At 36.9% G+C, this 14,493-nt stretch overlaps 1 protein-coding gene across 2 annotated transcripts; it reads left to right on the forward strand.

The window, feature by feature from the left end:
• The first annotated feature begins 802 nt into the window (after positions 1 to 802).
• On the forward strand, positions 803 to 14,191 carry parvg (parvin, gamma). 2 transcript variants are annotated; one of them, XM_061773646.1, is made up of 13 exons: positions 803 to 2,087; positions 3,715 to 3,806; positions 3,954 to 4,018; positions 5,384 to 5,486; positions 7,592 to 7,726; positions 9,708 to 9,823; positions 9,891 to 9,946; positions 10,012 to 10,043; positions 11,289 to 11,353; positions 11,806 to 11,874; positions 11,961 to 12,062; positions 13,312 to 13,384; positions 13,654 to 14,191. In XM_061773646.1, the coding sequence occupies exons 2-13, from the start codon at positions 3,734 to 3,736 to the stop codon at positions 13,752 to 13,754; spliced, it is 990 nt and encodes a 329-aa protein (XP_061629630.1). In that variant the 5' UTR covers positions 803 to 2,087; positions 3,715 to 3,733; the 3' UTR covers positions 13,755 to 14,191. The 2 variants fall into 2 exon arrangements, with proteins under 2 accessions (XP_061629630.1, XP_061629629.1); XM_061773645.1 differs by having other exon boundaries at positions 804 to 2,207.
• Positions 14,192 to 14,493: the final 302 nt, after the last annotated feature.

Raw genomic sequence — 14,493 nt, forward strand, 5'->3', positions numbered from 1 at the left:
TGAACCATCTACAGTGCTGTGAAAAAGTATTTGACGGCTTCTCCACTTTGTATTTTTGCATAGTTTCCCCACTTGGGCAAAAGCTTTTTCATGGCACAGTATATTAAACAAATGAGTAATAATTTGTGGAAACATTTAGTTTTTGACATTTCATGTGGGCGGGGCATGCCACCAAAGTCGGATGACTTTGTTTTGAGAACTTGTAAGTCGAGTAGTGTCACTGTCACAGATTGAGTTCAACGTTGGCTGAAATAATAGCTGAAATAATGGCTAAAATCCCCCCTTTCGTGACAAATGACCGGTTGCCTGAAAATGCACCGCCGGCTGCCTTTTAAGTGCAGCGCTGCCGCAGGTGGGCCGCAGTCAGAGAGGCCTGCTATCGACTGACCTCTCGCTGAACACTTCTGCCCACCCGCCCGCGGCGTGCAGACCTCGCCTGCCGGTGCCACTGGGAAGATGAGCGTATGACAAGCTGTGCCTTGTGACGCCCGGCTGAATTATTGAAAGCGGAGATGAGTCAAGGCACTGTAAGGAAGATCTGCATGGAATCACCAGTGTGACAATTTGTTAGCGCTTTGATTCGCTCTGCCACCGAAACATTACACCAATTTGGGCAAAGGAATGACAGGTTTATTTTAGACCTGCCTCTTTTGTTGCTATGGTAACCTTCCACAGCTCCCCCTCCTCCAAATTGCCCCTTTATCTGGCTGTCATGTGGTCCCCTTTTTCCTCGTTTTTTTTTTTTTTTTTTTTTTTTTAGATAGCTTGTTTTCTATGCTTCCTGTCTGTTTTGGTGGATCTAATGGAGGCTGCTGGACGCATGGGACTACAATTCATCTGCTCACACACACATTGCCTTGAGTGGTCCAGCCTCCTCAGTGTCACGTTTCAGTCCTTTCATTTGGGAACAGCGTTGGGAGGAGTGCGTCAGTTGTAGGCGTTCACTACGGTTGGGACAATATATTCACATCACAAATGTTATCTTTTGCAGTGGTCTAGTGGTTAGCACAGCTGCCTCTCAGTTGGGAGGTTGCAGGTTCAAATCTCAGCTCTGGCCTTCCAAGAGCTAAAAAGTGAAACCAAATGCAGCTAAAACTTTAGATTCAGTGGTTCTCAAACCTTTTACATTAAGTACTACCTCAAAAAATACTTTGTAGTTCCAACATAATGACCAACATGAAAATACATTAGCGTACTAGGCCAAAGTGTTCATCAAAAAATGGACGAAGGTTTTATTCCCTGTATAGTGTTTAATATTACTGTAAGCCACTATGACATTATGTGCGGTGTGAACATCAAAATTGCTCTTAAACATAGGAATTAATAAAAATAAAAAAACTACTCAAATAGTGATTCAATAAAAAATTTACTGCACATAAAAGTTAAATAAAAATTATACTTAAATATTTGAAAACAAACATTTCTAAAAGACTAAATGCAAATGTATATTCATTGACAGTTAAATATAACTGAACTGTACTTAACAAAAATGTACTGTTCTGGATTTAAAAAAAAAAAATGTTTAGGCCACTGTCACACTATGCTCTGTTTGAAAATTTTAATTTGGTGATTCCTTCTTGTACCACTAGAGGGAGCCCGCGTACCTGTGGTGGTACCCGTACCACACTTTGAGAACTGCTGCATGATGATGGTGGTGTTTTGTTTATTTTACACGACTTTTGGGGTATTTGACTAAGAACATTGGACTGTCCAGTAGTACCTTGACTTACGAGTGCCCCAACACATTTTTTTGGCTTTGTGTTGAGAGTCTAAATTTGAGGTCATGGAATGAATTATACTCGTATGTTAAGGTACAGCTGTGTTTGTATATTTTCAGTGTCACACTTGTTTGTGACACTTCCCTATTCTGTAAAAAAGTGTCGCCTCACCATATATAGTAAAGGAAGTGCTACCGTTCTCTACACCACATCCTCATAAATGTGCGTTGCTTCACTTCCGACTCTGTGACATTTTATTTTCCTGAAAGCGCCCCAGTGCTGACAGACCTTTAATATTTAAGTTGAGCGCATTCATTTATCCCTTGGCTTCTTCTCTGGAGTTAAACTCTTCTTAAGCCATCAGAGGAGGTAAGCGGCTTCAAAAAATACTTTTTTTTGTTTTTGTTTTTTGGTCCATGATCTTTTTTTGGAGAAAGGGGAGAAGAAAAACATCTGAGGCCACACAAAGACTGCAAAGAGGCCATCGAGGTTTGACTTGTCACCGTGTTACTTTCATGTTTGTTTCATGTGACACCTGAATAAAAATGTCCACGCCGAGTGCCTCGGTCTCCAGGATGTGTCATACAAGCCACTGGAGTAAAAGAAAAATAAACGTCTTCAAGTGTTTGTTTGTTTTTTGTAACAATTTTTACATTTTTTTACCTTAAAGGAACAAAAACATTTCAATTGTCATGCAAAGTGAGTTCTTGGTCTTTGAAAATATAGTGACAGATGAATAAAGTGCAGGCTCGACTCACCTAATCTCTCTGGAATTTAGCAGTATTTCACACAACAGTCATGTGAATTAGTAAAAAAAAATTATAGATTTTCCTGCTACTTGAAAGTTGTTCAGTTTAATACATCATATAACTTTTGTAAGTATAAGTATTTGCTATCTGCAGCCAAATGAGAATCTGTTCTCAATTGCCTTATCTGGATAATATAATATAATATATCCATCCATCCATCCATTTTCTGAGCCGCTTCTCCTCACAAGGGTCGAGGGCGTGCTGGAGCCTCTCCCAGCTATCATCAGGCAGGAGGCGGGGTACACCCTGAACTGGTTGCCAGCCAATCGCAGGGCACATACAACCAAACAACCATTCGCACTCACATTCACACCTACGGGCAATTTAGAGTCTCCAATTAACCGACCAAGTATGTTTTTGGGATGTGGGAGGAAACCGGAGTGCCCGGAGAAAACCCACGCAGGCACGGGAGAACATGCAAACACCACACAGGCGGGGCCAGGGATTGAACCCCGGTCCTCAGAACTGTGAGGCTGACGCTCTAACCAGTTGTTCACTGTGCCGCATAATACAATATAATATAATATAATATAATATAATATAATATAATATAATATAATATAATATATAATATAATCCATCCATCCATCCATGAACTGGTTGCCAGCAAATCGCAGTAATATAATATAATATAATATAATATATATATATTGTAAAAAAAAAAAATGGATAATAAAATTTATATAATTGTCCTGAAACCTATAATTGTGTTTGGGCGGGGGTGATTCTTCAATACTTCAAAATGTGCATATTGCGAAATGTTTTTAATTTGTAAATACTGTTTTGGGCTTTGTAAAAATTCTTGATAGATTTTCATTTTTTTACTTTACAGCTTTGCTTATTCCCCCCCCCCAATGGCTCTGCAGTTAAAATATATTTTATTTTGTTGCTTAAAATGATAATTGTACTTTTTAAAATTTACAATATTATATATACAATACATTTATTATAATACATTTATTATTTTCATTATTTTACACATTTTATCATATATTTTTAACTTATTTATATATTTTGTCGTGTTTAGTGCATCATTGCAGAGGATTGGGTAGTTATTAATAATAATTGTTTATATCTTTTTACATATAGTGCACAAGCACAGTGGTGGTCGTGAACCCCAAACCCAAAAATGAAATTTTTGCAAATACTGTAACTACATTCTCATCAGCATAGTTGTTTGTGTCAAGCATCGACAGAGGGGGCGCTATGGAGGCAGATGTCTCTCAGAATCACAACGAAGAAGAAGAAGAAGAACCTGTGGATGCTGACTGCTTTCAGGGTATGTGAATTCTATAAGAGGCTAAGAGTAAGATTTCTTGCCTTCCTACATTGTTTATAATATATACTGTATGTACATGCCGTATGAACTACACCATGTCTTTTTATTGCAATAATTATTATTTTGATGTGTATGTGTTGCAAACAGTTGTGAGGACGAAGATGATCCAGCCGACGTCCCTAAAAGACCCCAGAGTGGAGAAGCTCAAGGAAGTAAGAGACTCAGTTCTTACATGGCGGAGATGTATGTTTTATATTTAATACAGAGTAGCATTTCCTCCTCTGCACATCAGCGACTGTTAATACATCACTGGACACAATAGACAACGATTATAGCAACACCACCGACTGATGATGATGATGGCGGGGGGGTCGTCACTTTTCAGCCATTTTGAGAAGTTCGCAGCTATCACAAAATTGAAAATTTTCCCCTTAAACTAAAATGGTGTCACACTCACATGCTCTCACATATTCTACTACAACGCTCACACACTACTGAAATGCTCTCACACCCTGCTGAAATTCACATGCACTACAGTTTTTTTTTTCACACTCACTACTGAAATGCACTCACACATACAACTGAAACACTCTCACATGCACACTACTAAAACACTGTCAAGCACTAGTGAAATGCTCTCACACACTACTGAAACACTACTGAAACACTATCACACAAACACGACTCAAACACCCTCACACACTACTGAAATGTTCTCAGACACTACACAAAGACCCTCCCACACAGATGAAACACTCTCACACTACTGAAGTGCTCTTTCACACACAACTGAAATGCTCTCACACATTACTACTGAAATGCTCTTGTACATGCTACTGAAACACTAACACACAAAACAAACATCCTCTCATACAATACGGAATCACTCTCAAGCACTACTGAAACACACACACACTACAGAAATACCCTCCCACACTACTGAAACACTGTTGCACAACAACTGAAATCCTTACATACTGAAATGGGCTAATACAAAATACTAAAAGACACATTTCATTCGCATGTATTAGCATGTTTCAGTAGTTTGTGTGAGAGGTAATCCTGAATTATTTACCTGACGGCGTCTCATGGCTGCCTGCCAGCAGTAAATGGTTGGCGGCACCCCAGAATCTTCTCGGGCCGGCCAAGAAGTGCATTTGACTGGCTGCATGTAGCCTACTGTATGTGTGCATGAATAATCCTTGGCGTAGGCAATGAGGTGGAAGGTTGGGTGAAATATTAATGAAGGTAATTATGGGAGGTGATGGGAGGCAGGGGGTGGTGGTGGTGGTGGTGGCGGGCGGGGGGCAGGCGCTGGTGGTGGCGGGCGGGACGCAGGTTCTCCTGGATGACAGCCCCCCACCCCTCCAAGAAAGTGTCTCCTGCAAGTGGCAATGAATAAATAAGATTCTTGGTATGTTGTCAAACTGAATATAGAAGAGTTCTTTTGCTTCTTTTACCATCGAGCTCAGGATTTCGTGTTATCGCAGGAAATTAATTAGGTATATCAAAGGCATTGAGAGCTGAATGCAGAAAGATGAAAATGCCTGTGTGCGTGTGTGTGTGTGTCTGGCCAGGCACTGCTGGATTGGATCAATAGCACTCTGAAAGCAGAGCACATCGTGGTTCAGAGTCTAGACGAGGATCTCTACGACGGCCTGGTTCTTCATCATCTCCTGGGTCAGATGGAGCACACAGATGACTTCTTTCTGTTCAGTACACTCACACGCGCACATATATAATATTGTGATTAGTTTTGAAATAGTATTTCGGAATGGTAAATTATTATTATTATGATTTTATATTTAACACAGAGCATTGAAAATATAAATATAATATTTCAATTCATTTTTAAATAAGTATTATAATATTACATATAAATATAATATATAATAATTATTTACTTTCAATATTTAGTCTGTATAAAATTTTCAATCATTTTTAATTCATTCATGATATTTAATAGTACTTACAATTTATCACTTAAGTAAATTAATGCCACAGGGGAATTTTATTACAATATTTATATTGTGTTTGTATTATTTTTTTGTTATTTTTAATATTTAATGCAGTCTTGATTCAATTGGAATTAATTGTTTAATAATAATAATGTAATATTTTATAATATAAATATATTTTATAAAATAACTATTTATAAATTTAAACTGTATATATATATATATATATATATATATATATATATATAAAATATATATATATACACACACACACACACACACATACACACATACACATATATATATATATATATATATATATATATATATATATATATATATATATATATATATATATATATATATATATATATATAAATAATATATATATATATATATATATATATATGCCGGCACGGTGGTCGACTAGTTAGCATATCTACCTCACAGTTCTGAGGACCGGGGTTCAAATCCCGGCCCCGCCTGTGTGGAGTTTGCATGTTCTCCCCGTGCCTGGGTGGGTTTTCTCCGGGCACTCCAGTTTCCTCCCACATCCTAAAAACATGCATGGTAGGTTGATTGAAGACTCTAAATTGCGAATGGTTGTTTGTTTCTATGTGCCCTGCGATTGGCTGCCGACCGGTTCAGGGTGTACCCCGCCTCCTGCCTGAAGATAGCTGGGATAGGCTCCAGCAGTCCGAAACCCTAGTGAGGATGAGCGATTAAGAAAATGGATGGATGGTGATTATATATATATACACACAGTATATAAACCTCAAAATAAAAAAAAAAGTTTGTTTCACTTCAATATTTATTTATTTCGATCAACTGTTTAATTCATCTATGTAATTAATAGTTACCATGCTTAAAAATGGATTAACTTCCAATATTTATTACCAATTTCATTTATTTAACTGCTATTGCAGAATATCCTATCCATATTGTATTTATTGTATATGATATTGTAGTACTCATCATCATTAATATTTCTCATACTCAACATATTTTATATGGAGAGTCTTGATTCCATTGCAGGATTAATGTTTATTTATAAACATCATAAATAATTGACTAGATAATATTTATTCATGATCATTAATAGTTACCATGGCTAAATAAAACATTATTTCTTCATATTCAATGCCATCACAGAATTGCTTTCCAATATTTATGTTATTGTAAATATTCTATTATACTTTAATTTATTGTTATAATAATTGATCATCTTTATTTATGTACTGTAGAGTCATGGTTACATTGCAGGATTGTTTAGATCAACAATATAATTATGTATAGTATTTTTTCCCATTGGAATATTTCATCTATATTAAATGTAATACTGTAGTTACTATCTATAAAATAATTACTTAATATTTAATGCCATCACAAAATCTCATTTTAATATTTATAATACTGTAGATTTATTTTGATATCATATTTTAAGCATGTATAATAATTCATATTTATGTAATGTAGAGTCTTGATTCTATTGCAGAAGTAATGATAAGAAGAAAATATTTTAATATTGACAAATGTTTCCCTGATGTGGTGGAGGACAAAAAGATTATTAAAGATTTTAAAATTATTCATAATAATTTGAATTTACTTCACACATTTAAATAATGTACTTTAAATTTATACTTGAGTATTTCACTGCTGATATATTTGTAAAAAAAAATAAAAAAAAATCAACATTTTGTCGCCATTATAGGAAAACATTTGGAGTAAGATTGTAAGTAACAACAAAGGATGGAAAACGTGAAGGATAATGAATACTTTCTCATTCAAAGGATGATGTTGTCTTCCTTCCTTCCCTCCCTCCTGCAGCGCGGTTGGCCGGCGTGCGCTTGTCCTTGGAGGAGATTGCGCTGACCAGCTCGGCTCAGATCCGCAAGCTGCAAGCCGTCTTGGAGGAGTTGGACAAGCGACTGGACCAGTCGGACACCAAGTGGGACGTCAGCCGTGAGTCATGCGGCCATGTGGGGCCTCCGCTAATCTGTGTTCTCGCTTGTCATCTGGATCTGGCGCTTGCTTCGTTTCTCATTATTATTATTATTGAGGGCTACTAACAAAGTTAATACAGAGCCAGAGTTGAACGTTAACTGTGATGTCACCTTTGACGATTCTGTTGCCATAGGGAACAGCGACAGTGATTTTCAAATACATACGTTTTTTTGTTTCTTTTTTTTGGGGGGGGGGTTATTGCATCATCATGTGAGAGTATATTGACAAGCTAATTGTAGATCTAGAAAGCCTTCATCATGGGCTTTAATATGACGTATGACTCGATGTGGACTGTTAGAAATTGATTTTGGACCTCCATATGAATAAACTTTGAGGTTGAGATTTGTCAGAGTTCGAAAAAAATTTTTTGGGGGGGTTTGGCATTTACTTCATCATCTGAGAGTGTATTGCCAGAATAGTTACAGATCTGGAAGGGCCTCATCAAGCTCTTTAACATGGCACATGACTTGATGTGGATGGTTGCACATGTATTTTTGACTTTGTCAAACTTGCATGTGAAAAATGTCATATTCACCATATACTGTATATATACACTATGAATGTGTGTATATAGGGTGAACATGAAGTGTTTTTGTGCTGATTTGTGAGTTTCATAAGAGGCGGAGTTCGTCTGATTTCCAAGCCCAAAATATGTTTTTTGTTATTCTGGGATTGTGTGAGTTTATTGAAGAAATAGTTCCAGATCTAGAAAGCCTTCATCAAGCCTGTTGATCAATATGTCATGACTTGATGTTGCTTGTTATGCACTGACTTTCTGGAGCTTTTTAACTGTGAAAAACGCTTCCTATTCACCACATACTGTATCTGTATGTATATGTACATTGTGAAAATGTTTTTGTCCTGATAAGTGAGCTAATAAGAGGTGGCGATGAGTCAGATTTCCAAGTTATTTTTTTTTGTTATTACATTTTTTTACAAAAACATAATAAAAGAGAATATAAAGAAATAAACCTTTACATGCACTTAGGTCAGCGCGAGCATCTGCTTCATGCTCCTTGCGAGTGTTTTCATTTTGTATTTGTGTTTGACTGTTGCACCCATTCAACAAACAGCTAAAAGTGTAAAGTACAAATATTTCATTACTGTACTTCATTGCAGTATTTTTTTCCCTAATAATCTTTGTTACTTACCACTGACGTAAACTAAGAGTGCAACGATTAATCAACAACTAATCGATTATCAAATGAATTGATAATGTGTTTTGATAATCAATTAATGGTTTGGAGACCTTATTTAACTTGAACCTGTCCAAATCCTTCGAATTTCAGCTTCTCAACAGTAAATAATATTAATAATTATATTTATCATAATGATAAAGCAAGACCGATGATCTTTGTTTCTGTGTTTCATCAAAATAAGAATATTGCAAACATCCTCTTTTACTTTGGACCAAACTAGTAACTGAATCATAATCAGATAATAGTTTTTAAAACGTTTTTTTCTAAGCCAATTCCTCGATTAATCAAAAAAATCCAGTTTAATTGATTATTAAAATAATCATTTGTTGCAGCCATAAAGTAAACTAAGTAAATACAAATTAAAATAAATAAATACAATCAAAATCGAACCACACACTTTTTTTAAATTATTTTACTGCCAATGCTTAAGTACATTTAATATAAAGAAATTACTTTTGATACGTAAGTACAGCAAATTTCAGATACTCCAGTTAATATTCTCCAAGGTGACTTTTACTTCTACCAAAAATTATTTTCTGTTAAGGTACTTTCTTCAAGACCGGCTGAAAATCTATTGGCGACTGTTGCTTTCTCTTTTTTTTCAAGTTCACTTGAGCGCTGGCGGATCTGGAGATTGCTCATAATTAACATTTTTCCTCGCAACACAAAGCAAAATTATTAAAAGCCATTCTAAAGTGCATTTTGCATAACAGGACTCGTTTAAAGTGCTGTTCTTTCAGGAATCCACAAGAAAGACCTCCTGGCCACTCTCCATCTGCTGGTTGCCATGGTGAGATGTTTCCAGCCCGAGCTGGTGTTGCCCTCCAACGTGAATGTTCAAGTTGTGGTCATGGAAGTAAGTCGGCGCATCTGGCCGGAAAAGCGCCACTGTCGAGCTTTCGCTGACATGGATATCCGTGCAGGTGCGCAGGAAGGGAATGCGATCAGATGTTCAAACGGAAGTCCTGACGGGGGACAGGTGAGGACCACTTTGACGTCCCTTAATGTGAGAAGAACATTTCATTCTTCAGTTGTTTTTTTCAGCACCAATGTGGAGAACCTCAGCTGCACCGATGGTGAGTACATTTTCTCTAGTCTGTAAAGTTTGGGGGAAAAAGAACAAAAAATTGCCAAATCAAAATTTGTTCCTGTCATATGTTTGTCCGGCAGTTTGTTGCGAGGCAAAGTTCATATGGACACCATATGTTGATTTATATTTACTCTGTTTAAAACAATACAAACAAACAGAATTTCAAGAAGAAATTTGTCATATAAACTGTTTATTCAGTCATGTATTTATACAAGAATATTCACTATTTATTCGTCTTAGAATTCATTATTATAAAGTCCAGGAATTTTCCATGTCGGAAAATCTCCTTGGGAAATTCAACATTTATGCTTTTGTTCTTCAATGAAAGAATTGGTTGTTCAATAAAATATTTCAAACTTGATCAAATTTTACTTTACAAATAAATCTGTTGAAATCCCATCCTTTTTAATTTTATTATTTTGCATGGATCTCTGCTGATAATAAAACAAAATGTTTATATTTTATACTTATACTATATATTTATACTTTCTGTGGAAAATTTAACGGAAACTTTCTGGAAATGTTGTACCCCTTTGAAACACAAATGTTGCGTAAAAATATTATTTAAAAAAATTTGACATCTCTGTAAAGATAAAAATAACAAAATACTACATTTATATTACAGTATAAAGAAAGATTATCTTTGGCCAAGGGTAGTGCAGGAACCCAGAGCAAATTACTCAACAACAACAAAAAAAACTATAAGGATTACAAATTACTACATTTATATTATCTGTTTAAACAAAAACATTTATTAGGGAAATCTCTACTGTGTAATAAAATAATAAAATCAAAACGGCATTATTAAAAAAGAAAAATACGCCACCCATGCAATAAGAAAATTACATTAATAGTCCCAAAAACTACAAGGATTATGAATACATTTGTTTATATTATTTATTTATACAAAATAACATTTATTAATGAAATCACTAATACTGTATGTATATATATATACACACACTTTCTTTTTTTTTTTTTTTAACTATTAAAAAACACACCACCAAGTGGGCTGTTGGCACTGTACAGAACCACGGGCACTCTGAGAAATTACTCCAAAAACAGCATTGAGGATTATTATTGTGCTCATTTCTACTATTTATTTTAGAAATACACATTTTTATATAAAATATGTAAACTGTATGAATGAGACTACATTTGTAATGTAAAGAGAGAAAAAGATCTGTATTGTTTGTCTGACGTACGGTACAGTAATGCACTTTTTTTGCAGGAGGCGTGAATCCCGTGGAGCAGCTGCTGAAGCTGGGCGCTCACAAGGTCGCAGTGGTGAAGCAGGTATATAACGAGGAGGATGAGGAAGAGGAGGAAGGGGGCAAAGGTGCCAATTTGCAGAAAGCTCCAGAGGGACTGACGTGATGGAAAGCCAATTAATCACCACTCGTTGGACTTTTGTTCTTGTTGGATTTTACTACTGCTCCAGCTTGTTTGTGGCCATTTTTGTCCTTTTAAAAAAGCTTTGAAGGCCCGCCGCACACCGCACGACGTGGCTGAACGCGACTCAACTGTCGCATCTAAAATATACCCACATTTTATGATTCAATCCTGTAAATAAGGAATAATAAAAAAATTACTAAATAAAACTTTTCCTGGGTGTTAGCCAAAATAAGAGAAAATGCCAACCCTTGGGAAGAAGTTTCATTACATTTGTTGGCACATGGCTCACAAATGGGAGGTGGGGTGGTCACAAATGGCCGGCATGTTAAACAAAATGTCTTTGGGTGGCGTAGGCCCTGGTTGACTTCGTAAACAAGAGCCTGGCCAGCCTGGGCCTACACGTGTCCGACGTGGACAAACAGGTACACGCAACACCAGCTCCACTATCGCGACACGCAATCTGATCGTACGATCTGCAGTATTCGCTCATATCGCATTTTGCGTGCAGTTTTCCGATGGTGTGATTCTGATGCTGCTGATTGGACAACTGGAAGGCTTCTTCATTCCTCTCTGTGACTTCAGTCTGATCCCCGTCAACAACGAACAGATGGTACGAGCCTTCAGACGCGCTGTTGAGTCGCCAGTGCTCCGTGCCGTCATGCTCAAAAGTGTGGCATGCGAAAGAGTCAATTCAGACAATTCACTTATATTGAACTTTAAAGAGTGTTTGAGTGAGAAGCGGGGCACATCCTGAACGGGTCCCCAGCCAATCACAGTATTGCAGTGCTGTATTTTCCAGAATTATCCAGCTGCCAATATCCTCTATATCATCTTTTCGCTCCTTCTGTTGCATTTTTGTCGGAAAATATTGAAACTAAATCGTTATATACTGTAATTCAGTGATTCCCAACCAGTGTGCCGGGGCACATTAGTGTGCGGTGAGCGCTCTTCAGGTGTGGCGTGGGAAATGATCAAATTTGACTTAATTGCTCAAACAATTATTTATTTCCAAGAAATAATGTATCTTTAGTCATCTATTTTTGCCAGTGAGGCATAGTGACAGACAGAACAAATAAATCCTCTTCTATTAGATGGCAGGAAGTACATACAAGTAATTTATGTATCCACTTTTTGTGACATTTTTGTTTGTTGGTGTGCCGTGAGATTTTTCAATTGTAAAATATGTGCCTTGGCTCCATAAAGGTTGGAAATCACTGCTGTAATTACATTAACACTAGTGTTGGGATTTCAAGGTGGGGTTTGAAGTCAAGGTTAGGGTTTCAAATGAGTGTTTCAAGACAGGGTTAGGGTTTTGAATTAGGGTTTCAAGCCAGGGTTAGGGTTTCAAACCAGAGTTGGGAGGTTAGGGCTCCCAGTGAATGCTAGCAAGACTGCAGTATTCTGGATAATCTGGTTTATGCGCAACCAACTTCCGCATTGAGCAAATCAAATTACTTCCTCTTGGTTCGGGTGAATGGCGAAGGTGGCCGTGAATAAGCAACCATAAGAACTTTAAACGCCTACAATATTTTTTGTTGAACACAGGCTGTAACCACACAGACACCAAAGATGAAAATAATTGATGTTTAGACTTGGTTCGCATTTAGATATATTTGTATTAATGATCCATATATTTAGCTTTTGTCCGCAGACACCAGCGTGAAAAAAACTCAAATTTGAGCAAGTTTGGCTTCAAAGCATGTCATCAACGTGTAGTTATGCTCATTAGCACAGCATACTCAGGAAATCCGCTAACCTGCTTTCTGGGTTTGGTCACATGATGTCCACATGTAGCATACTGCATTGTGTTTCAAGGTTTACTCATTGTGTTGTTTGTGTGTCATGTTTTTGACTCGTAGCTGCACAATGTGACCTTTGCCCTGAGCCTCCTCACTCATGCAGGCCTGCACGTGTCCTCTGTTCAACCACAAGGTGACAACTAAGAACACTCTTACATGATACATGACTGTCATACGGGTGTGATCATGTCATACCCGCTATCAAAATAGCACTTGAATACAGTAAAAGTACTCACCCAGACGCTTACCTAGAGGAAACAGGAAGTAGCCACCTAGCGGCAATTTGTACATATTGCTTAAACGAATAAAGCTTTGATTGAGTCCTTCTTCGGCTGATGTGTTTTTGTCTTGGTGACGTACGATCTGAAGTGCAAATGTGACCCGCGAACATTTTCTGTTCAGATGTCGTCGCTCGGGACGTGGCCGCAACACTGAAGGTCCTCTACGCTCTCTTTTGCAAGCACGCGAGGCAAGAGGAGAAAACGTCTGTTGTGTTTCTGTGAATTTAATAGGAAAGCATCAAGTAAAATACCACATTTATTCCATTGAAACCAGATGTACTCAAAAACAATGTTTCTTCCGCCTTGCTCAACTTGTCTCGGTTAGTAATGTTCCACCCCAGTCCTGTAGGTGGCAGTTATTTGCACTGCAAAAGTGTGGTAATCCCTTAGTTTATGCTGGTAGATAGGTCATTTTCATATAATTTGACCAGTAATAGTAAGGAAATGGCCCACTGAATTTCCTTATGACAATCAATTAATTTTACCGATATGAGCATTTGAATTATTGTCAGTTGTTATACATCAAAAGGTCAATTGTTTCTAAAGAAAAAAAATATATTTCATAAACTTTTAATACCAAAATGTCTTTTATTGTTATGTGTCCAAAATGATTTGCAACATGTTTTCTGTTGATGCTAATTACAATTTTGGCTAAATAAGATTTTTCTCCGATTTCCTTTTGTATGCAAACTAACACAAATGCATCTTCGTGTCTTCAGAGTTCCTTTTTTTGTGTGTGTGTGTGGTTATTTTCAAAAACAGCCCTTATTTGTCACGCAAGCTGTCTTTACCGTTAATGCCAGTCGAGAATGTTGCAATACACCGGATGGCGCTGTGAGTTGAAGTGCGAGGATGAAGCAGCCATTTTGCATCCACACAATAGAAGCAAAATAAATGGCGTTATTTCTGAGATATGAATGAATACGTATGAATTTGTGAGAAATAAATAGAAATATTGCAG

The sequence above is a fragment of the Phyllopteryx taeniolatus genome, chromosome 5 (assembly GCF_024500385.1).
Source record: "Phyllopteryx taeniolatus isolate TA_2022b chromosome 5, UOR_Ptae_1.2, whole genome shotgun sequence".
NCBI lineage: Eukaryota > Metazoa > Chordata > Actinopteri > Syngnathiformes > Syngnathidae > Phyllopteryx > Phyllopteryx taeniolatus.

Excerpts from the sequence above, each read along its gene's own strand:
- parvg (XM_061773646.1), top strand. The coding sequence starts at position 3,734 with ATGGAGGCAGATGTCTCTCAGAATCACAACGAAGAAGAAGAAGAAGAA. Across the intron at positions 9,824-9,890 it reads TTCAAGTTGTGGTCATGGAA|GTGCGCAGGAAGGGAATGCG; the intron begins GTAAGTCGGCGC and ends ATATCCGTGCAG. Across the intron at positions 12,063-13,311 it reads CCGTCAACAACGAACAGATG|CTGCACAATGTGACCTTTGC; the intron begins GTACGAGCCTTC and ends TTTGACTCGTAG.